The 24,302-nt window shown below is 34.5% G+C and overlaps 1 protein-coding gene across 15 annotated transcripts in view; it reads left to right on the top strand.

The window, feature by feature from the left end:
• LOC145261200 (endothelin-converting enzyme homolog) overlaps positions 1 to 24,302 on the top strand; it is a 662,230-nt gene that overhangs the window by 434,510 nt on the left and 203,418 nt on the right. For all 15 annotated transcript variants that reach the window (XM_080119539.1, XM_080119540.1, XM_080119532.1 and 12 more), the window contains one exon: positions 936 to 1,003. In XM_080119539.1, coding sequence (XP_079975665.1) covers positions 936 to 1,003 — 68 coding nt within the window. The remainder of the gene's footprint in view (positions 1 to 935; positions 1,004 to 24,302) is intronic.

The raw sequence follows: 24,302 nt of genomic DNA, 5'->3' as shown, positions 1-24,302 counted from the left end.
ACACACACACACGAACGGTACTACTTTATATATATATATATATATATATATAATGTATATGTATCACGCTGAGTTGTAGAAATTTCCAGGCTGGTATCTGGTGGTGAATTAATTCACTGGGAGAGATGCGCCTCCAGTCTTAGTTAAGAAATGCATCTAGGAGAAGGTAACTTTGATGAACCTGTGTTGTACTGTCTTGTGGCAGTCATTTGCACCAGCCAGGATTAATAGTAATAGCAAAAAGTGTGGTTAGGTCTACACAAAATCTTCACCACTTAAAACAAGTCATCCGTGTGGATTTCCGAATAACTTAGTTGTTGTGGTGAAAACTCGTACATCAAAAGCAATGGGAGAGTCCATCACACACACACACATAATTACTTACTATAATAATTATTAAATACCTACAGACACTAGTGTTTCATCCTTTCGAGAATCATCGGTGCAGGAGAGATTTGAACCCGGCAACAGAAGTCATGTCTGGCTTCATTAGTAAGGACCCAATCCATTCGGCTACCATCAACCGTAAGAAATACAGTTGAGATTTAAACATTTATTCTTTTTAAATGCTTTTAACAGCTGTCAGTGATCTAATCCTTATATGACGATCTGTTTGTATGTATATATATATATATATATATATATATATATATATATATATATATGAATGCATGCAGTTGAACACTGCTTGTAAATTTGATATTCGCTAGAAACTTCCTCCTTCAGGTAAAGCTGGTTTAATCTACTTAGAAGGAATTACACTTAAATTTTTTTTAACTATAAAATATCATGTATGTTAACAGATATATTGCTTTTAAGATGGCCGTTTATATTGGAAATATTAAATGGTGCTTAAAACCAATTGCCATGTCTGTGTTTGTTCCGTTTGTTTAATAAAATTATAAATATTTTTGTATTTTCATTTTGCTTTTAAGGTCTTTGAACTTTGGTGCTATGGGAGTGGTGATGGGGCATGAATTGACCCATGGCTTTGATGACAGAGGTGAGTAAAAATTTATTGGCTTATTACCCTTCCACGTCCCATCCTAGTTATACACGGTCAAGCTTTCTGAATATAATGGCTTCTTGACCTGAGATGCACCAAACAGTGATCTAATTGTTTTTTTTCCTTTCCTTTTGCAAAACTCAATCATGCTCTGCAATGCTAAAAGCAAAAAAAAGAAAAAAAAAATTTCTCTACAACGAAACCAAACCAAATGCCATGAATTTAACATTTAATGATATAAAGAAAAACTTGAAGCATGTAATCTCATAGCAAAATGACAAACTAAACACCAAAAATAAATATTGGAAGTTTTCCAGAATTTGAAGCGTCATGTACCGAAATTACTGAATTTGGCATTAAATAACCCAAAAAGGCTTACTTCCTAACTTCTGGTATGTCTATTAACAGAAGTGGTGACAAGGCAAATCAGTTTCTTCACTTTTATTGTTCTTCAGTATTTCTATTGTGAAGTGATTTTTTTTTTTTTTTTTTTTACATGGGGATCACCGCTTATCAAGGCCCAGAGGCCACTCAAGGATAAGGGTCAGTAGGTATATATTAGTCATTGTGATTTTAGCGTAGTAAACATTAGTGGGAATTTTGTTTAGGGGGACGGTTCAATAAGAACTTGTTCACGTTGGACTTAAAGACAATCAGGTTGTAGTCAGTTGGAAATCAGGCAAATGGAATAAAGTTTCACAGGCGAGCAGTTCTAAGAAAGAAGCCCTGTTCTTGGAATCTACGTTTAGGTGTAGGCACGGATAAAGAGTGTGGGTAGTTGTTGATAGTGGTTCTGGAAAGACGAGTGTAAGGATATTATTGGAAAGTATACAATAAAACTTTACAAAACTATACAGATAAAAAATAACACGGTCTTTATTTGCACTTTTAATAACAAAATTATGAAATAAGTTTTTTTTATTTGAATTTATATGATAAATATGTTTATGAAAGTATAAGAATAATTTTTTTTTAATTTTAAAAATAGAATCTATTTTTGAATTTGTATAATAAATGTTTATCAAAGTATAAAAATAAAATTATTGAAATCAAAATAATTTCAAACATAAAAACATATCCAATACATAATATTCTCCAAAAAGTTGGTTTTCATTCTCCGCTGTCACAGGAATTCTTGCAGATGACTATCGAAGTTTGCATCGTTAGTCCCTCTCAAGGCCTAAATTTAATTTTACATCGGCTCCAACTACCTTCCACACATGATTTATGTAAATAGTAGGGCTATTTGGATCAAGAAACTTGTATCCGTGGTTTACCACAGCATGGTTTGGTTGTGCATTATAGGCATGACAATCAATTGTCACAATTCGTGTGCCTGATTGAATGTACTGTTGAATTATTGGCAGTAGGGTTCCTGCATCTCTTATTTTAACTGGTACCATTATTATCACATGTTTTTTTTGCTTGATTGCCCTTCACCATATCTTCCTTGGTATTTTTTTTTTTTTTTTTTTTTTTTACAAAGGCATCACCACATTATCAAGGCCCAGAGGCCACTCAAGGATAAGGGTTAAAGAGTGTACAGTAGAAATTGGTCAATATAGTAATCATTAGTAATGAAAATTTGGTAAATTTAATAACCTATATGGAACGGCTCATCAAGAACTTATTTACTTTAGACTTGAACACAACCATATTGTAGTCAGCCGGAAAGCAGGAAAACGGAAGACAATTCCACAGGCGTGCAGTTCTAAGAAAGAAGCTTTGTTCATGGAATCTACGTTTAGGTTTAGGCACAGATAAAGAGTGGGGGAAATTATTGATAGTGTTTACAGCTAGACGAGTGTTTTTTGTGAAAGTTTGGCGAGGGGGGACCATAGATTTTCGTGCATGAATTTACTTTTGTCTATTTCTAATGTTGGTGTGTGTGTGTGTGTAATGACAATAACTCAATTTGGGTTTAACCGGTTTCCTCCAAAGGAGGAAGTTCTGTGAGAGTATAAAATTCACAAGCAGTCCTCAGTCGCATGTATATCCCCGACATTAGTTTTTTGCAACTCTTGCACGGAGGTGTTGATGTCCTTTTAAATACAGCACCTGGAATACCCAAACTGATCACCCATTTTAGGCTGAACGTTGCTTAACTTTGGTGATCTTTCGAGAACCGGTGTGTCAACGTGATTATGCCGTTGATATGCCCTAAACTAAAACAATCTATATTAGACCAACACTGTTGTATCACTATGGGAGGTTAATTCTTCAATCTCGAATATCACAAGGTACTTGCTTTCATGCAGGCATATGCTGGTCAGTATAACACTTAAATATCCCCCCAACCACCACAAAAAAAAAAAAAAAAAATTGTAACGTTTTTTGTAGTTTTGTCGGGTTGGGTCTACATCATACTAAAAGATTTGAGCACAGGAAAGTTTCAAATTTCAAAAAACATTTTCGACATAAAAATCCTTCTTCATTACGTTTTAAAACATTAACTCTGTCAGTTTTCACAATAAACCAATAAATCTTGCAGTTTTACCCATGTTTTCAGGATCAATCTTTCACATGAAATGGTTGCTAGTGATGTTGCATTATCCGTAATGAACACCCCTACCTCTTCTCTCGGTTACTTCTACAGCGTGTGCCAAACGAAGTGCAGCAATTTCGATATGGATCCCATGTTATGATATACATTTGCTACTAAAACCTTGGAAATAAGGGGAGGATGTTCTGCTTTTGTGGTCCCCCTTGTAGCATTGCAATCAACCAGATTCTCATACAGGCATATACTAATACACTATATTTTCAAGGTAAAACATGAATTCAGCCAACATAGTTGAAATGTTGTGTAGACAATGGCAGCATTACTTTTCTCCTTTTTTGGTTCCCCAATTTATCAGAGAGGGACTTATGTTTTCAGTGGCGTCCGTGCATCCATTGTTCTGGACGATTGCCAGATCACTGTCCATTAGTTTTTTCTGAAATTTTGCCACAAATTGTGTTTCATTAAATAGATGTGCGCAGTAAAAAAAAAAATTATTTGCAAAAATTCCTGTTGCATCTGCAGGGGCTCAGAAAAGGTAAAAAATACCCCCAAAATGGCATGTTTTGCCTTATAACTTTTGATTCATCCATTAGATTTTCCTGAAACTTGGCCAAAATGTGGATGCCATTGTTCTTAATATAAATTCAGTATGGGTGCCCCTGGCAAAATTCTGGTTTGCATCCCTTTGGGATTTTAGGGCTAAAAGAACAAGCCTTTTTGGAGCTCTTTTTTCATATTACTAAAAAATTTCTTATTACTCAAAAACTTAATATAGTGGTTTTCCATGGTGCTGAATTCAAATATACATGTCTTAAGGTGTGAAACTGCATTATTTGCCCATTTTCACTGGGATTTGGCATTTCCAGGAGCTCAAAAGGGGTCACAAATGCCCCCAAATTGCAAAATATGATACTTTTTACCCCATGACTTTTGCCCCATCCATTAGATTTTTCTGAAACTTGGCGAAAATGTGAAGGCAGCGTTGGCCCTTCACACTTCTCGTATTCATAATTTCTTCACTATTTTTTGTGGCGTCATCTCACATGCAGCATCAGAGGGGGACCACGACGCATGCACGGCTTGTCATTGTTATCTTTTGCTTCTTTGTAATTACGGTGATCATAAACATTGTTGATATAGAACAGTACAAAATCATTTGGGGTTTCACAATGTTATGGGCAGGAATTTTTTTTCTATTATATATACATTAGCCTGAGTGTCCGGTATTGCCCGGGTGTTTGGAGGTGTGTTGAGCAAAAAAAAAAATAGTGGTTGTAGGCAGGCAGGCTCGAACCCATGCCTTGAAGGCAGAAAAGAAGGTGAAAGAAAATCTGACACCTTAGTCGATATCCCCATGACGCAACCGGAAGTCAAAAGCATTGAAATTAACCAAAGTCAATCCAATGGTGACAATGATTTGCTAAAATATTGGTGAAAAAATCGACCCCTCCTTGTACAAAACGGCCGAGTTTAGGGTGAAGGAATTAATGTTTTTAGCCAATTTTTCGATATTTGTCGTCCAGGATGTTGAGTTTTCAAATGATACCGATCTTGTCAGGATCCGTCGCCCCTGTCAAAAGCTTTTGCAAGACATGCATGCATACATACATACATACATACATACATACATTTAAACAGACAGGTGATATTTATATTATAGATGATACTCTCACTCGTCCCTCGTCCCTAGTAGAGAATCGAGAGCAGCTCTCCAAAACTTTGACAGCATTCTCTTGCAGTTCAAACAAAAATGAAACGAAGATATGATCAACTTATTCATTGAATACTTATTTGCTTACTCCCTCGCCCTCTAAATAGACTGAACCTGACTTTTGTTACAGTATTCTGACCATCTCCTTAGATCCCACATTTTCCTCTCTTTCTAAGCATTATTGTTGACTTCTTTTAAATAACCCTGGTCATGAACGCTATTGATATAGAACAGCATAAAATCATTTTGAGTTTTTGCAATATAATGGATTTGTTTTTTCCTTGCGTGTCTTAAAAAAAAATTATCTGATTAGTTTTTTTCATCACATCTCATTAGCAACTTCCTATCTGTGGTGTAACTTTCTGTACACGAGTTCAACTTTATTTTCAATGGAAAATTCTACTCTATTTAATTTAAACTTTATTTTCAAGCACTCGTCTAAATATTATATTTAATGAAAGTGAATTAAAATGCCCAGTTTCTAATGATTGGGTTGCAGGTCTAAACAACATTTTGTTCTCTGTCGGGGAAGACTAGATTCTTCTAGATGGGGGACAAATTTTATTTTAACTCCAGTCCAGAAATTCCCCCCTTAGTTTTGAGTTTTTCTCATATTAAACCAGCCACGTGTCGGATCCAAATCCAGTATAAAGACATGTAAATAGTGTTGTCTCTATTTGGACCCCTTTCTGTTCCTCCTATTTGATTTTGAAAAAAAAAATTACCGTTGCTCCCGGGTCCACTTTGACCATGAAGTGGTAATAGCCGTTGGCGAATTTGGTACTACTAGGTTAGGCTAGCTTTTCTCTCTACAAAACTCAATCATGTTCAGCAAAGTCAAAAACAGAAAGCAATGGCCTTCTACAAAACAATCAAACAAAACACCATGAATAAATATTTGAAGGCATAAATAACTTGAAGTATAAAACTTTTTCCGCAAAATAATGGATTCAGCATTAAATGCTGCAGAAATGATTGATATGCTGTAAACCAACTGACCACCTATCTCTTCAGAAAATTAATTTTTTTTTCATGTTTTGCTCAAGTCAGTCATTTCATGCATGACTTCAAAATTCTTCTGTCCATTGCCATTTCTCTTGAACTGTCCTCCAGATCGTCGTCAACTAATCCCCTCCATCTTAAGTAGACTACCGTGTGGCTTTCAGCAATTGGCATCTGGATTGCTTTGATGACTGAAGGCAAACCTGTACAGAGCGACCGGCAATTTTTTTTTTACATCCGATGTGTTGTGCCCAGAATATTGCCGATTTGACATTTCATTGTCGACCACATCTCGCAGCTATAGAAGAGTGTAGGTTAGACATGTATGTTGTACACTGCCACTCTCATATATGATGAGATTCCTGCATTTTTTCTAAATTCTCGACAGCTGCTTAGACTTTTCACATAGTGGATGTTGATATAGTTCATAATTTTTTTTTTTTTCAGTGGGGGAGTAGGTTACTACTTATCAAGGCCCGGAGACCACTCAAGGGTAAAGGTTAATAAGTGTTAGGGTTAGGTAGATGGTGTGATAACATGATCAGTAATGGTATAACTTGGGTATGGCTTGATAGTTTAAGAGAATGGCTGAACAGAATGTTACTTGCTTTAGATTTGAAAATGACTGTTATAGTCAGCTGGGAAGCAACCCCATGATATTGTTCCACAGACAGTTATAGGAAAGAAACTCTGCTCATGAAATTTTTGTTTAGTTCTAGGCACAGATAGTGAGGGGAATTAAATAAACATATCAAAATGGCAGAAGGCGTCTTTTATGTAGAACTGGTCATTTATATATGGAGAGTAGAAAGTGGACTTTTGGTTATCTTTTGGTAGTTCCTGCTTCGGATTGTTACATTTTCAATAAACAAATTAGTCTTTATAGGTGTGTTTGTATGTGATTTCTTATTCCCACTTTTATAGTCACTTTTCATTGCCACTGTTGTGTTTGGTTATTATACAAAAAGCTTTTTTTATGCAGAAAGTAATACAAGGAGAAGTTTCCTGAGTTTTCTTCAAGGTTTTATTTGGAGAGAGAGAGAGAGAGAGACTAATGTTCTCTTGGGTAATTATTTAAATTCCTAGTTTGTGACACACATGGACAGACATCAAAGTAACATTTTGCTTAGATTATCAAACTTTTAACATTATTGGCCAACTGCCTCGCATAACCACTGCAAGTGCTCGTCTGAACTCCAGCCTATGGTTCCTACTGGCCAAACTTTCATGAAAAACACTTGTTTAACTGAAACCACTATCAATAATTTCTCCCACTCTTTATCTGTGTCTAAACCTAAAAGTAGATTCTCTGAAAAAGGCTGTGGAACTCTCTTCCATTTCTTTGCCTTCCAGCTGACTACAATGTGGTCATCTTCAAGTCCAATGTAAACAACTTCTTGATGAGCCGTCCCTTTAAGTAATCTAATTTAACAAATTTCCACTAGTAACAATTACTACGATATTGACTGCCATACCCTCATTAACCCTTATTCTCGAGTGGGCTCTGGGCCTTGATAAATGGTGACTCCTTTGAAAAAAAAATGGCACACTTGCATTATTCAATGTAAAAAAGCACAATTTAAAAGAGCAGCAGCAACCATATACAAATGACCAAGGTTGCTGCACAGTGTGACAGATAAAAAGAGCACGTGTTCATAGAAGGAAGTATTTGAGACGTATAGGATTCAAGATGTGTTTGAGAAAAGAGAGAGCGGAAATAGACTTATAACGAGCGACAGGGAAAGACATGTCTAAAACATGGTCGGACAAAGATGAACGGTAAAGTCTTGTCAAGCAGATTGAAGAATGAGAAGACTTTTGAACAAAAGATGAGCCGTTATTCTGGAAGTATTTGTAAATGTCTGTTTCAATTGAAAAAAAAAAATAGTCAAATTCTTTTCTGGTTTCGTTTCCCTGCATACAACTTAGTGGTGTGAGTATTAACATGTAACAGCGATGTTACATCATAATCGGTGATGTAACGTCGTTGTTACATTGATTTGAAAATGTTTGTTTCTCTCAGCTTGAAAGCGATAACATTTGTGATAGCACTCTGCTTTGTCTACAGCATTTAGCTTTGACCTTACATGTTGGCCATCTTTGATTCAACCCTGGGATTATTTTCACTTTATAGATTTGGGTTATAAGTATAACCCTTGTCAAAATCCACACTGACTTAATCACTATGGACGTAAGATCCATAATATGTAACACTATTTTATTCTTTAGACTTCATATTTTGTAAGCAATGTCTCTGACTAAAAGAAGAATTGCTGTTTTCTAAGTTAGTTGTTTTGAATTGGTTATATGTGGAAATTTTCAATCTTGAAGTATCCCTTATACTTGTTGCAATGTTTTTGATGTCTAATGGGGGTATGATCCCTAAAAGTTGGGATTCTATTTATAATCTCTACCAATAGGAACTGACGAATCAAATTGAACCACATTCTGCTATCAATCAATCAGAAACCAGAATTGCTCCAGAAAAATTCAATCTTTGAGCATTTCTTTACAACAAATGCCTTAAGAAATCTTGCTTTCCTGCCTGCTGGAAAACTGCTTCAGTGGTACCAGTTTTCAAGAATTCTGGTGAAAAAACTGACCCAGTAAATTACCGCCCCATTAGCCTCCTCTCACTTTTCGCCAAAATATTTGAGTCCATTATTATCCAAGCTCTAGTCCATCACCTTACAGATGCTAAACTTCTGACCAACCAACAATACGGATTTAGACAAGCCCATTCCACGGCAGACATCCTAACTGTAATCTCTGAGCGTATATACCATTCACTTGACAAAGCAGGGCGGTAGCTCTAGATATATCTAAGGCTTTTGACAGGGTATGGCATGAAGGTCTTCTAAGGAAAATCAGATCATCAGATCATATGTTATCACTGGAAGAATCTTTAACATAATTAAATCCTTCTTGGATAAGAGAAAAATCCAGGTTGTCATCGATGGTCGTACATCCAGACAATATGATATAAATGCGGGAGTGCCTCAAGGGTCTATCTTTGGACCTCTATTATTACTAATATTCATAAATGATCTCCCTGACAAAATTGTCTGTGAGATGGGTGTATATGCTGATGACACCACTCTCTATAACCGACACGACAGGAAAACAAATGATCACATATCTAGAGAAATGGCAAAAACACTAGAGGATGACCTCTGATCTGTAGTGGAATGGAAACAAAAATGGATGGTCACATTCAATGCTGCTAAGACTAAACTTGTTTCCTTCAATAACTACAATAAACCTTCTCTACCACCAATAGCAATGGCCAAAGACTCTTTATTTAAAAGCACATCTTTTAAACTCCTCGGCCTAACGTTCACAGGAAACATGAGTTGGAAAAATTACATTGAGAGCATTGCTAGAAATGCTGTGAAAAAGATAGGTTCTCTCTACCGTGCTAGAAAGTTACTAACACCCGAAAGTATCCTGTACCTCTATAAGGCCACCATTCGCCTATGTATGGAGTATTGTCATATTTGGGATGGTGCATCTGCTACTAGTCTCTCACTCCTAGACAGGGTTTGAAAGAGTCGCCAACCTAATAGGCCCTGAACTGTCATCTAAGCTTCAGCCTCTGTCCCATCGACGTAATGTAGCATCCCTCTGCCTGTTCTACAAGTATTTCAGTGGTGAATGCTCTGATAAACTGCGAGCACTTGTGCCCCCTCGACGTAAGTACTTCCGACAAACCCGACAAGCAGCTAAACCTCACCCTTTCACAGTTGAGATCCCCTAGATGTAAGAGAGCCTTCTACTCCAGTAGTTTCTTCCCCAGAACCACTGGACTTTAGAATTCCCTTCAGAGTTCCTGCTTCCTTAACTTTACTGACATGCAGAAGTTCAAGTGTAACGTGTACCGACATCTTGCTACCCAACTCCCCACATAGTACCCCTTTAGCTTATGTTCCTGATAATAGCCCCCTACATCAAAGTGGCAATGTGCTTTGTTTGGGGTGAAATTGCAATAAAAAATTTTTTTTTTATTTCAGCACATAATTTTTTCATGTCAACACACAAGAAAGATCTTTTGCTCTTTGCCTGCAAAATTATAAAGTCCAGGACCTGTACAGAACAGCTACCCACTGAAAATTTTTCATCTCCAGGACTTGTATAGAATAGGTACCCATCGGAAATTCTTCTGGAATTAAACATGGCTTCCAATTCAACTATCAATCTATCTCATTACCTCTTATTCTCAAATGATTTTTGACCTTGATAAGTGGTGACTCATCTATATAAATAAAACAGATGTATATAAGGATTCTAGACCTAAGGTTTAGTATCATATTTTGGTTTTAATTTTCATAAGGGGACATAAAAATGAAAATCTCTTTGTGACAGACCAAATTGAAGATGTGTTTGCGTCTTTTAGCTGTTACAGACCAAATCAAAAATGTTTGTGACAGACCAATTGACAGAACTTGATTGGTTAAATCTAAATAAGAACAGTTATCTCTCTGTCCTGTCCGTTTTTAAAGTAGCAAATAATAGGCTGCCTTTTTGCCTGTTAGATCAGCATTCAAAGGGAAATGAGTTTCTCCAAAGGAAATCGTCACGTGTTCCTCAAGGGGAGATAATCGTGTTTGATTAAAAGGAGAGGAAAACAACTTTTCTCTTTGATTTTAGGAATTCATTTTCTTAACTTTCTGACAATTTTATTTTAAATTTTCAGAGTAAAAAAAAAAAAGTAAATAAATAAAAATTACAACTTAGAGTAGAAATTAAACTCCTGAGTATCAAATTTAAAAGCATTTGAATAAATGGTCTTCGTCTCTTCATTTCCTCGTCAATCTTTCAGGCAATTACAGGCTCAGTTTGACTAATTTGACCGTATTCACATCAATGGCGGCATCACTTTCTTCTAGATTTTATTTTTATCGAGAGTCTAATTACCTAATGGCATAAGAGAAAGAAATTACAGATCTTGATTGATGTCCGCTCTTGTCGGACAAAACCAAACAAAAACCGGAAGATTGCATTTTACATATTTTATAGTGAGACACATAGCCTCATTTGGCGTGTTATTGTCAGCGACGTTTGATAATAAAAAAAAAAAAGCTTCAATCGACAATGTCAAATTACTCGGACACCTGATAATTTGGAACTGATGATTATCCACACTTTATTAATGGATCTTTGGAGAGCAGTTCCCATCGTGAAAAAAACAAACAAACGAACCCTTTAGTAATGGATTCAGCCACGTCCTTATTATAATCAAAGACAGGTGGGTGATGACAAAGAAGAAAAACAAAATGCATGATGAATTTCACAACTTGTCGGAAGCTTAATAAAATAGAAAAAAGTTTATACGAATAATTGGTAAGAGATGATGTGTAGCCAATAAGTAGTAACAGATGGCTTCTTTGGATCATTCGGATTACTGCTTCTCACAATGTTCTGGCTGATGTAACCTCCGACTTTCTTCAGGTGTATCTTGTCAAAACCTGGAATCCGCACATAATTTCGAAAGGAACCCTTTATTTAATCCATGGAGGTATCCTGCTTTTATACCATCATACGTGACTGATTTGAAGTTTTAATTAACTCAAAATTGTATTAGTGTCGTCCACTGAAAATTGAACCTTCGACCTCAAAAAGAGTGTCACTTAGAACTCCAATTTTACCTATTACTTATATATGTATATATATACTAGCAGGCCATCCAACATGGTTTAAATATATTTTAATTTATGCTGATGCTACCAGATCAGGCTGTCTAGTGGCTTCCCGAGACGAAATGCACCTACATTAAATTTCTGTTTTTGTTTTCTATTCTCTTTTGTAAAACTTATGTTCTACAAAAACAAAAACAGCCCCCTTCCCCTTTCCCCCTTCCCCTCCCTTTTTTTTTTTCCTTCCCTACTTCCCAACCCCATCTGTGGGGCATTAGAATACACCGACTGTCCCTCTGCAGAGAGTAAAAGCCTCTCAAAGGGGCCACCTGTTGGGCGTGGGTGGCGACCCGTAATGACTCGGAAAAGGATCCCGGTGGCTGAGCAACTGATATCTAGGAAAATTAAAGATATCAGTTGTAACACTCCACTTTGGCCTCGTACAAGGCTAGACGGGCAGTCGGAGGGGCCCGATCCGATCAATCAGCTAGTTACGTCAAGCCCTAACATCTACTTTGCTATCAATTTCCTCTAAACCCTAACAAATATAGTTCTACCCTGTACCACTATAAACTATATACATATTTTCCCCTCTTTTCCATGTGTTAGAAGGCGGTGGCTAGGGTCAAATGTGCCAAATGATTAAAGTCATGATATGGCTGTATAGTGTTGAAAGTTACAACAAATGACTTGGATTGTGTAACTAAAGGATTATGGATGCTGATGGCTCCCATTTGGAACATGTATACTGTTTATGTAGCCCTGGCATGACAAGGCGAATAGGTTTCCCCCTTAACATGCCCCAATATTGGACTCCGAGGTGGGTGGAGAGCATAAACAATGAATTTAAAATATATATATGACCAATAATAAAAACTCCAAGTGCCAACATGTCGACTCAGATGGTTCAGATAATGAATTATATCAAACATCCTCAAAATTTATTGTATAGGAATCCACCGAAGAAACCAAAATAACTGACTTATCACTGTTTATTATACATAAAATTATATCGGCATATATTACCCCCAAAAATCTAAAAACTTTAAAAAATAAAACCATACTGGTGGAAGTGGAAAGAGAAAAACATACCACTTTTCTCCTAGGAATGAAAACTTTCCACAACATAAATATCAAAACTTATCCATACAAGAATCTGAATACATCCAAAGGTGTAGTAAAATCGAATGACCTCCCAATGTGCACTACTGAAAAGATAACAAAAGAACTTAAAAACCAAGGAGTAATAAACGCTAAAAGCATTAGAATAAAAAAAGAGAATCAGACTATACATACAAACACTTACATTATGCAGTTCGATAGACCCACTATTCCAAAAGAAATCAAAATTGGGTTCAATGTTGAAAAAGTTGAACGCTTTATACCAAATCCACTTCGGTGCTTCAAATGCCAGAAGTTTGGGCACGATGAGGATGCATGTAGGGGACTAGCAGTATGCGGCAGATGTGGCCAGAGAGATCCAGACCATGCTGTCAATGACTGCAATCTTGATGGCAAATGTGCAAATTGTTGAGAAAACCATCCTGCTTATGCTAGAGCATGCAGAATCTGGAAGAAAAGAAAGTAGTGTCAATAAAACAGACCAAAAACATCTCCTTCCTTGAAGCCAGGAAAATAGTAGATGGATACATGAAGGAAAAGACGTACTCTCAAGTCACCTCAAGTTGTATATCATCCAACATCACTAACCAAGACTCCAAATATGAAATATTAATAAACAAATTGTTACAATTGGGACCAAACGACTGGCCCAAATTTATAAATCAAACCAAACATATCATCAAAAATTAATCATCCCATTAAGTCATCAACTGTTACCAATAAAACAAATTTTCAACCAAAATCAGAACATCCAAGAAAACAAAGTCGATCAAAAGAAAGACCACAAAAATCAGTATGTCGTGCAGATGCTGAAAAAGACGAAACTAAGGAAAAACAAAATCAGTTAAAAGACCACACAGGTCACCAATACGTCTTCTCTGTGGTGAAAAAAAAAACACTTGAAAAACAAACAAAAGATACATCTACCAAAAAACAAAATAATATAAAGAAATTACCACAAACAGAAGCCACTACTACTACTACAAATAGACTTACAAAATTAGAAGACATGGAAACTGAAGTTACTCCTCAAACCAAAAAAAAACCTCATGAATTACAAGAAAATCCAATGGAATTGCCGTGGATTGAAGGCAAATTACAATGAAATTTTATTGTTGCAAACCAAATTTAATTCTTTGGTTATTTATCTCTAAGAAACCTTCCTTAAGAATGAGGACGATTTAAATATAAAAAACTATCAACAATATAACTACAAGGAGCTTGAAGAATAAAATCTCATAAAATAACTGGATACAACATCGAATACTATTCCCAAAATAACTGGATTCAGCATTAAACAACCCACAAAGGGTTGATATGCCGTTAAACAAAAAAAATAATTTAATTTATGCAGATTTCATATTATTATAGTCAATATTCTATTAATTATTATATTGTACCCAATATATAGTAGCAATTTCAAAAGTTAGTAAAAACAAATGAATTTGGTGCTAGCCTTATTTAATAATATCTGTACTATGTTCTTACACATATACAAGTTTAAAAAATACTGTTTAGCCTATAAATGTATATTTGTACATGTGTAGAAAAGCACTTTAAGTCACCTTATGCCTGCCAAGTGCCAATTTGTTTTCGAATTTTTACCCCTTAGCAACTATTTTTACCAACTAAAGACCCAGTCGAATTTGTTTCACAGATCCAAATCCCCTATATATCAAGTTTCAAGCATATATATATATATATATATATATATATATATATATATATATATATCCCAGATTGCAAATATCTAAAAGTAAAAGTAAAAACAGCAAAAATTTAAACAAAGTTGTTGATAGTGCTCAATTAATGCCTAGACAGATTGCAGACAGATAAAAAAAAAAAAACTTCGCTCTCTCTCCTACTTCCCCTTCTTTCATATTTTTCTTTCAATTGGCAGATTCATTTTTTCCAATCACATAACACATGTAGGTGTTCTGACATAATTTAAGTAATGAAAGACACCTTCATTAATAACTAATTAAACTAGTGTCCCCTTTTTTACAGATGGGTATAGTAGGGGTGGAAGCCCTTGACAAAATCACGTGTTTAGATTAAGGGGAAAAAAAATCACCAAAAACTTTTTACCATTTTTTATTTTTATTTTTTAATTTTTTTTATTTGGTGTTCATTTTCATTAAATGACTGCCCTTCAGTAAGAAAAGAGGTATATTGTCGCCTAAGAATTTTTTTTAAAGACTAAAATAAGTATCTTGCAGCAACATTGAATAAAAATATGTGTGTGTACATGTAGAAACTAAAGTAGGTTTAAGGTTCCTAAAATTCATACTAGAATTGTGTGCAAACACTCAAGACGTAATGGATAATGTACTTGGTAGAAGTACAGTTCTAAATGATACTCTTCTGGAGGTTGATGGTTCAATCCTCAGTGCAAGCAATACTAAAAATGCTTAAAGCTTCTACCTGGTCATCACTAATGGGATGAGGACATGCTGTTTTTGTGGATTAAATAAAGTGTTCCGTTTGAAATTTTGTGCAGATTTCCCAAATTCAACAAGGTAAACCTGATTATAGTCAGGTTACATAGGCCGATGAAACATAAGAATGACACTCAAGATGAGAGCAATTGTCTGGATAATAATTATGTCTCCAAAATTCAAAAAAAAAATAATACAAATCTCCTTATTTATATAAAGTTACGTATGTTTGTATATTTGTATGCATAAGATTCGCTGTTAACCCTACCAGACCGAGTTACTGATATACCGCTAATTTCCAAAAATGCTATATACCAAGTTACCGCTAAACCAACATTTTTCCGACCATGTGTTTTTGTGTTGTCAGGGAGCTAGAAATAGCTACCCAATCGCTGCTTAGCCTCAATTTAGCACAAGCTTAACGTTCTGCAAATGACTTCCTTTGTTTTGGCAGAGTTGGGGGTTGTTTCGTAGATTAAAGTAGCCAAGAGTGACGAACCAACCACTTTGATAGCTAAAAGAGCAAGACCAAGGAGTTTTACCGTGCAACAAGTGTTGGATAAAGTGAGAAATTCTGATTCAGACGAAGGCAAATTTGATCAGGAGCATGTTTCTGAATCAAGTAACGCTAGTGATGATGAATATATCGATGAAGGAGAAAGTGATAATTCTGATCATACAAGTTGGCCTAGATCAAAATCAAGTGTTCAAAGTAGTGGGCGTGTCACTTAACCAGGTGATAGGGAAGATTCTGGTGTGGTTGATGAGGGATGGAGTTGCAATTTTGTAATTCCAGATCGGGATTTCAACATTTTAGCCAGGAGGCCGTACACAGGAGCAAATTAGGTTCAGTAGCTCAGGTCTGTTAGGCTTAAACTAATTAACCGATCATTATGAATTGTCGGACACAGCTGTTAGGCATAAGGGGTCGTCATGTGGGTTATATTTAGTTTCATGCAAAGGAGATATAGTGTGAAAACCCTTGACAAAAATTCAGACCTTTAGATTTTGTAAAGTTTTGACAGTAGTAAACATTAATTAATAAATATTTGCCAAATTTAAGTTTCTGTCTCGTATAGTTTTTTTTTTCCTTTCTTAAATAACTTTCTTTATTGATTACAACTTGATAGTCACAATGCAATCTTCACATTCAATTCTGACAGGCAATATGGCTTTTTAAGTCTACCTTTGGAGGTTGTGTTTAGTAGACTATAAGCTTGACATGCCATTGAGTTTCTGCAGATCCATAGCACTGATTGTTGACAACCTTTGCATCATCTTGCCTATAATTATCCAATTCTAAAAGAATCAAGGAAACCAAATACTCATGTCTTGATGCATACAAAAACATTTCTTTTTTAATTTATCTTAAGAAAAAAAAAATGCTACTACTGCATTCTGTTTTGCTATGTCATATCTGAATGAATCAATGTGAAAGAGTTCTCCATTCTTCCAAAATATAACATAAACTCATAGGTTTATTAAACTCACCGATACAACGTACGAGGTGCATTAAATAAATTTTCAGATTTTTTCTTTTTTATATATATATGGGCACTTTTATTGATAGTACACACATAAAACTCTAGCCCCTTTTGAAGTAATCTCCTCCAGTTGCAATGCACTTGTTGTACTGCTCCAACAACTTTTGGAAGGCTTTATAGGGTTAAACTAATTAACTGATCATTATGAATTGTCAGACACAGCTGTTAGGCATAAGGGGTCGCCATGTGGGTTATATTTAGTTTCATGCAAAGGAGATATAGTAAGCATGCCAATGATCCTCATCACAACTTCTTTTATCTTCTCAATTGGACTATAGGGAAGGTGAGTAACTGTCTTGATGCCCATCTTGGTTAAATAGTCTGTGACATGTTTGGGAGTACAGTGTCGGTTTTTACTGATCATCTCTGATGAGCAGCTAGCTATACTAAAGAAATTATTTTTTCATTATGAACTGCAAAATGCAGATTGCTTTATATAAAGAGGGAAAGATAGGAAGTCGGTAAAGAAAAAAAAATATAGGCATTCAATTTAATAAAATAAACAAACAAAAATCGTGGTTGTGGACTGATTCTTTCCTTTGGTCATTGTAATGCAACCAACTAGTTTGTTTCTGTGTGTATGTATGTGTTCTTGGAAGTTTCTTTAAGACTATAAAAAATTAAAAATTGTCCTTCGTTGGAACATTATTCTGTCAGTAAGTCAATTAATCTCCCATATTGCTGAATAGTTTTACTTACATAAACAAACAATAGTACCAATGTTCTTAAAGGGAGCATCAGTTGTTTACCATGAAATACTGTTTCGGGGATTTAAAAACAAAACAGTATATTAAATCATGGTTCCCCAGCAGTGTTGATCCAACACCGGCTCTCTTAAAACACATGAACAAAATTATTTTTAATACTGGATCTAGTTTTTTTACTCCAGATAAATTCATGTCATTTTAAAAAATATTTCTTATCCCTTTCTCCATAAATTTATGTGCCTATTTACAAACTACTGTTTTTAGTGTTTGGTTGAATTCCTTCTACTATTTATCACCCCCCCCACCTTTGTGTGTGTGTGTGTGTATATATATATATATATATATATATATATAGTGTATATGTGATTCAGTGGGGTTTTTTTTGTTTTTTTTTTACCCCAGTTAATGATGATCTGTAACTTTCTTGATCGTATTCTTTTGCAATTATATCCTCAAGATCCCAAAATCTAAATTATCCATTGATTTCATATGGAACTTAAATCAATACTATTCATAGACTAGTCATCTGGTGCCTCCCCCCTCCTTATACTGATGAGGAGACTATATTTTAATAAACTCTCTATTGTCTCTGAAACGATCGTACATGATCTCTGGTTGCTTTTGTGTTGATTTCTTTGAACATGTAAATGAACTTGCATTAATTTATTAAGTTTATTTACCTCCCATTTAATCTAATGTAGCTCTAGAGGATCTAACCCTGCTCTATTGAGCTGATTATATATTTGCAGTATTCTGAATGACTGGTTTTAATTCATATGCTGCACCCTGCATTATAAGGGTTAGCTATTGTTGTTCTCGCATTCTGCCTTCAGATTGTTATTTCTTTATATAAAGAGGGGAAAGTAGTTTGCTTGAAGCATTGCTGGTAAATAAATTATGGAATCACGGCTTTATATTTTCCATTTTCTTTTTTAATGACATTTCTTTTGATCGCTTTCTTCCTGAGCAAGAGATTGAATTCTCAAAATATCAAAGACTTCAAACATCCCGGTTATTTCAAACAGTAAGTCTATTTTATTGTTTTGTATTTGTGATTTATTTGGAGAATAAATGGATTTATGGTGATATAAAAAAAGTATGGCAAAATCACGTCGACACCCTGGTTCTCACCAGATCACTGAAGTTAAGCAACATTGAGCCTGGCCGGTATAAGATGGGTGACCATTTGGGAAGGCTAGGTGCTGTATGTACCTTCTGGGAAGGTTGGACATGAGGCCAGCACCCTCACCCTGAAAAAAGAACTCCTCACTATAAAAAGCATCTACCAAGTTGCGGATGACGTATGCTTCTCCACAAACAAACTTTACAAAACCTTTCGTTTGTCCATTTTTGTCCATACGTCACATCGTTTTAATTTTTTTTTTTTTTTTTTTTTTTTTTTTTTTTTTTTACACAGTGATCACCACTTATCAAGGCCCGGAAGCCACTCAGGGATAAGGGTTATTGCAAGTACATTACGTTAGTGTGGAGATTTGAAGGAATGTTTACTTAAGGGGGCGGTTCATTAGGAATTTGTTAACATTAGACTTGAAGACATCCAAGTTGTAGTCCGGAGGGAATCAGGCAGACGGAACAGTTCCACAGGCGTGCAGTTCTAAGAAAGAAGCTTTGTTCATGGAATCCGCGTTTTGATTTAGGCACAGATATAGAGTGGGGGAAATTTTTCACAGTGGATTCAGCTAGACGGGTGTTTTTCGTGAAAGATTGGCGAGGGGGGACCAGGGATTGGAGTTCAGACGAGCACCTGCCATGAAAATAACGATAAAACAAGGATAGGCTCGCAACGTCTCTTCTGTGAGAGAGGGGTTGCAGGGTAGAGCAATGCCCGGTTCTCTGCATTGCTATAGTTTTCTTATACCCTTCCATATATATTTATACGCCTATAAATTTTTTTTTGTTGTGTGTATTGATATTCAAAAAACCCTTTTTTTCTATTTATTTAAAAAGAAAATACAACTTTGTTATATATGGGTTGTGAAATTGCATTAATCTGCAAAAGATTTAGCTAATTTGCATATTCTTTGAAACATTCATTTTAATTAATTCCCTATTAGTTTTTTTCATTTTTATATGGAATGATCATCTTTAGTTAAATATTACATTTAACTATATTAATGCAGATATTCTACATGATTTATACTTGCATAATATTTGTGTAAAAATGTTATAGTAAACACAAAATTCTTTCTATATATATTTATGTATGCATATATATATTTAAAAATTTTGCCTACAAAACTGTCACTTTTTGGTCTACATACATGAAACTTAATATACAAGGTATTCGAACTCATGCGAAACTTTATATTTAGGTTTTAGCGGGGGAAAAATTGGTGCAAAAGTGTTAAAATTATAGAAATAGAATTTGCCAGCTGAAGGTCGAATGACGGTATCACGAATATGCATACGTAACTTAATAGCTATGGGTTCATGTTTTCATTTTTAGCCTTGCAGCAAACGTCTTCATAGCTCAGGCATTAACGTCGAAGAAAAAGTAAATCGTAAGTTAATTGTTTTGGTTTCGATTCTAGGTGGTGCACAAGTATTTTTTTTTTTTTTTTAAGTTTTTAAATCATTAGTATATTTGGTCCAGAATAATATAATAAATACAAAATCGGCATTAATCAAAATATGATATTTAAACATAGTTTATGACCGGGCAATGCCGGGCATCCTGCTAATATATATATATATATGTGTGTGTGTATATATATATATATATATATATATATATATATATAGTCTTGGGACGATTAATCAGAATCAGGAATTGGAAAAATCAGAACGTTTTGGGGTATCGGAATCAGAAAAATTTGATGCCAAAACCGATTCCTTAAATTATCTTTTTTATTTGATTTTGGTTTAAGAAACATCGTCCACTGTTTGTAGTAATAATAAAATAATAAATGTTTATTGATTTTTAACTTCCAGTAAGACTAAAATCGCTAGATCATCTCATCGCAAGCGTGTTTCACGTTTGAGAAAACATAGGCACATTTTAGAATGTGTAATCGGGACAAAAAAACCCAAAACAACTTATGGCTAAATATTTAGAGATTAATGAAGAATCGGAATCTGTAATTTAGTACGGAATCAGTAATTGTATCGGAATCGGGGGAAAAATATTGTAATCGTCCCATAACTATAATATATATAAAATGTAAGTGGCTCCCCCATAGATTATGATTATTTAACGATGAAGCATCACCATTCCTATGCAAATTAGTGAGTGCCATCACTGCAATGAAAAGATTAATAACAGTGCCACCTACTGACAAATCATTTTCTCCAATCTGTCAATGTAGTTGAAGGGACATAACTCTAATGGGAATAATTAGAAGGCAGTTCAAATTGAAGAGAGCTTATTTCTCCCCCCCCCAACCGTGCTCCCATCTTTGACGTTATTTATCTCCTTCTGCAAACAAAGCACCAAGTATTTTTCAAGCAAACGCGTTTTCTTTGCTGCAATTATTCATATGCTTAGTTGCTATTATCACCTCATTCCAATTACTCGAACATCAATATTCTAGCGTCATCATCATCCGTCTTGTGCGGAAGCCAAAGCAATGCCATGACATCAGTCATTCTTTCCGTGTGTATAAACGTGATGTATTAACAAGTTTTACACGGAGAAAATCCGCTTCGATCAGATAATTTCACAGTGACATTAATTACCTGCCTCGCCAATATTGATCCGCATCTTGTAAAGACGAATTGAAAAACGTCATTCGACTAGGCTTTAATCACTTCTAACGTGTGTTACCTTATTAATTATCATATATTATTCACTAGCCTTGGTGCCCGGCGTTGGCCAGTGTTTGGAAGTGTGTGTTGAGCAAAAAAAAAAAAACAGTCGTAGTAGGCAGGCTTGAATCCGTGACGCGGAGGCAGAAAAGACGGTGAAAGAAAATCTTACATCTTACCCCTACTCGATGATGCGACCGGAAGTTCGGAACATTAAAATTAGGCAAAGTCGATCCAACCGATACAATAACTTGCGAAAATGACTCATAAAAAATCGACCCCCCCTCCTATTTACAATGCCTCCCCACGAGACAGAGTTAGACACCAGGGTCGTTTTTTAATGTGGAGAAAGGGAAAAAAAATTAAAATTGTCTCAGTCGCGAAGGATTTCTCCTCCCCTGACAGAGAACAAGAAATTGAAGTGCAGTATCTGAAGAACAGATACTACACTTTAATGTTTTTGGTAAATTTTTCAATATTTGTCACCCGAGACATCAAACTTCAAAATGATACAGATCTCATGAAAATTCGTCGCCCCCATCAAAAGTTTTAGGCAGGCATACATGCATGCAGGCATACATACACTCATACATTCATACATACAAACAGACAGGTGAGATTTATATCATAGATCACACACTCATTGCTATACATCTATTATATAAAGGGAAGTTGTCTTTTTTTTAATTTTATTATTTTGTTCAAGCTGGGGATGGGGAATCCTTACTGGATACCAGATATTCACCCACTATTTCAAACATTTCAACTGATAGATCCCTTTAAGTGTGATTGTTAGAATCTCTTGCACTTGGTTCTCTGGGTATATTTGCCAGGTAGTTTTGGGATTTGTTTTTTTAAGTCCAATTGCTCCTATAATTACTGGAATGATCGAGATCTTAAGATTCCAGTTTCTTTTCCTGTCATACATAAATTACCTTGGTATTTTATTATCTTTTCCTGTCATACATAAATTACCTTGGTATTTTATTATCTTTTCCTGTCATACATAAATTACATTGGTATTTTATTATCTTTTCCTGTCATACATACATTACCTTGGTATTTTATTATCTCTTCCTGTCATACATACATTACCTTGGTATTTTATTATCTTTTCCTGTCATACATACATTACCTTGGTATTTTATTATCTTTTCCTGTCATACATACATTACCTTGGTATTTTATTATCTCTTCCTGTCATACATACATTACCTTGGTATTTTATTATCTTTTCCTGTCATACATAAATTACATTGGTATTTTATTATCTTTTCCTGTCATACATACATTACCTTGGTATTTTATTATCTTTTCCTGTCATACATAAATTACATTGGTATTTTATTATCTTTTCCTGTCATACATAAATTACATTGGTATTTTATTATCTTTTCCTGTCATACATAAATTACATTGGTATTTTATTATCTTTTCCTGTCATACATAAATTACATTGGTATTTTATTATCTTTTCCTGTCATACATAAATTACCTTGGTATTTTATTATCTTTTCCTGTCATACATAAATTACATTGGTATTTTATTATCTTTTCCTGTCATACATAAATTACCTTGGTATTTTATTATCTTTTCCTGTCATACATAAATTACCTTGGTATTTTATTATCTCTTCCTGTCATACATAAATTACCTTGGTATTTTATTATCTCTTCCTGTCATACATAAATTACCTTGGTATTTTATTATCTTTTCCTGTCATACATAAATTACCTTGGTATTTTATTATCTCTTCCTGTCATACATAAATTACCTTGGTATTTTATTATCTTTTCCTGTCATACATAAATTACCTTGGTATTTTATTATCTCTTCCTGTCATACATAAATTACCTTGGTATTTTATTATCTCTTCCTGTCATACATAAATTACCTTGGTATTTTATTATCTCTTCCTGTCATACATAAATTACCTTGGTATTTTATTATCTCTTCCTGTCATACATAAATTACCTTGGTATTTTATTATCTCTTCCTGTCATACATACATTACCTTGGTATTTTATTATCTCTTCCTGTCATACATAAATTACCTTGGTATTTTATTATCTCTTCCTGTCATACATACATTACCTTGGTATTTTATTATCTCTTCCTGTCATACATAAATTACCTTGGTATTTTATTATCTTTTCCTGTCATACATAAATTACATTGGTATTTTATTATCTTTTCCTGTCATACATAAATTACCTTGGTATTTTATTATCTCTTCCTGTCATACATAAATTACCTTGGTATTTTATTATCTCTTCCTGTCATACATAAATTACCTTGGTATTTTATTATCTCTTCCTGTCATACATAAATTACCTTGGTATTTCTTTATCTCTTCCTGTCATACATAAATTACCTTGGTATTTTATTATCTCTTCCTGTCATACATAAATTACATTGGTATTTTATTATCTTTTCCTGTCATATATAAATTACATTGGTATTTTATTATCTTTTCCTGTCATATATAAATTACATTGGTATTTTATTATCTTTTCCTGTCATATATAAATTACATTGGTATTTTATTATCTTTTCCTGTCATATATATATAAATGTTTAGAGGTACAGAATTTATATACAGTTTTAAAAATAAGCGGAAGTTTCTCAAGAACTCTTTCGGCTATCATCTCATCAGGAGAAAATCGACAGCGAACAAAATAATATTGTGTCGAAAATAAATATATATATATATATATATATATATATATATATATATATAGTTTCATAAATAAAAGGATTGGTAAAAGTTAATGGTGACACAGATGAAAAAGCATTTTTCCCCGTATATATATATATATATATATATATATATATATATATATATAATATATATGTGTGTGTGTGATGTC

This window comes from Euprymna scolopes, chromosome 37 (assembly GCF_053919585.1).
Source record: "Euprymna scolopes isolate OS-2025 chromosome 37, ASM5391958v1, whole genome shotgun sequence".
In the NCBI taxonomy this organism is placed as follows: domain Eukaryota; kingdom Metazoa; phylum Mollusca; class Cephalopoda; order Sepiida; family Sepiolidae; genus Euprymna; species Euprymna scolopes.
The sequence above is the reverse complement of the archived record's forward strand: the minus strand, read 5'-3'. Positions and strand labels throughout refer to the sequence as shown.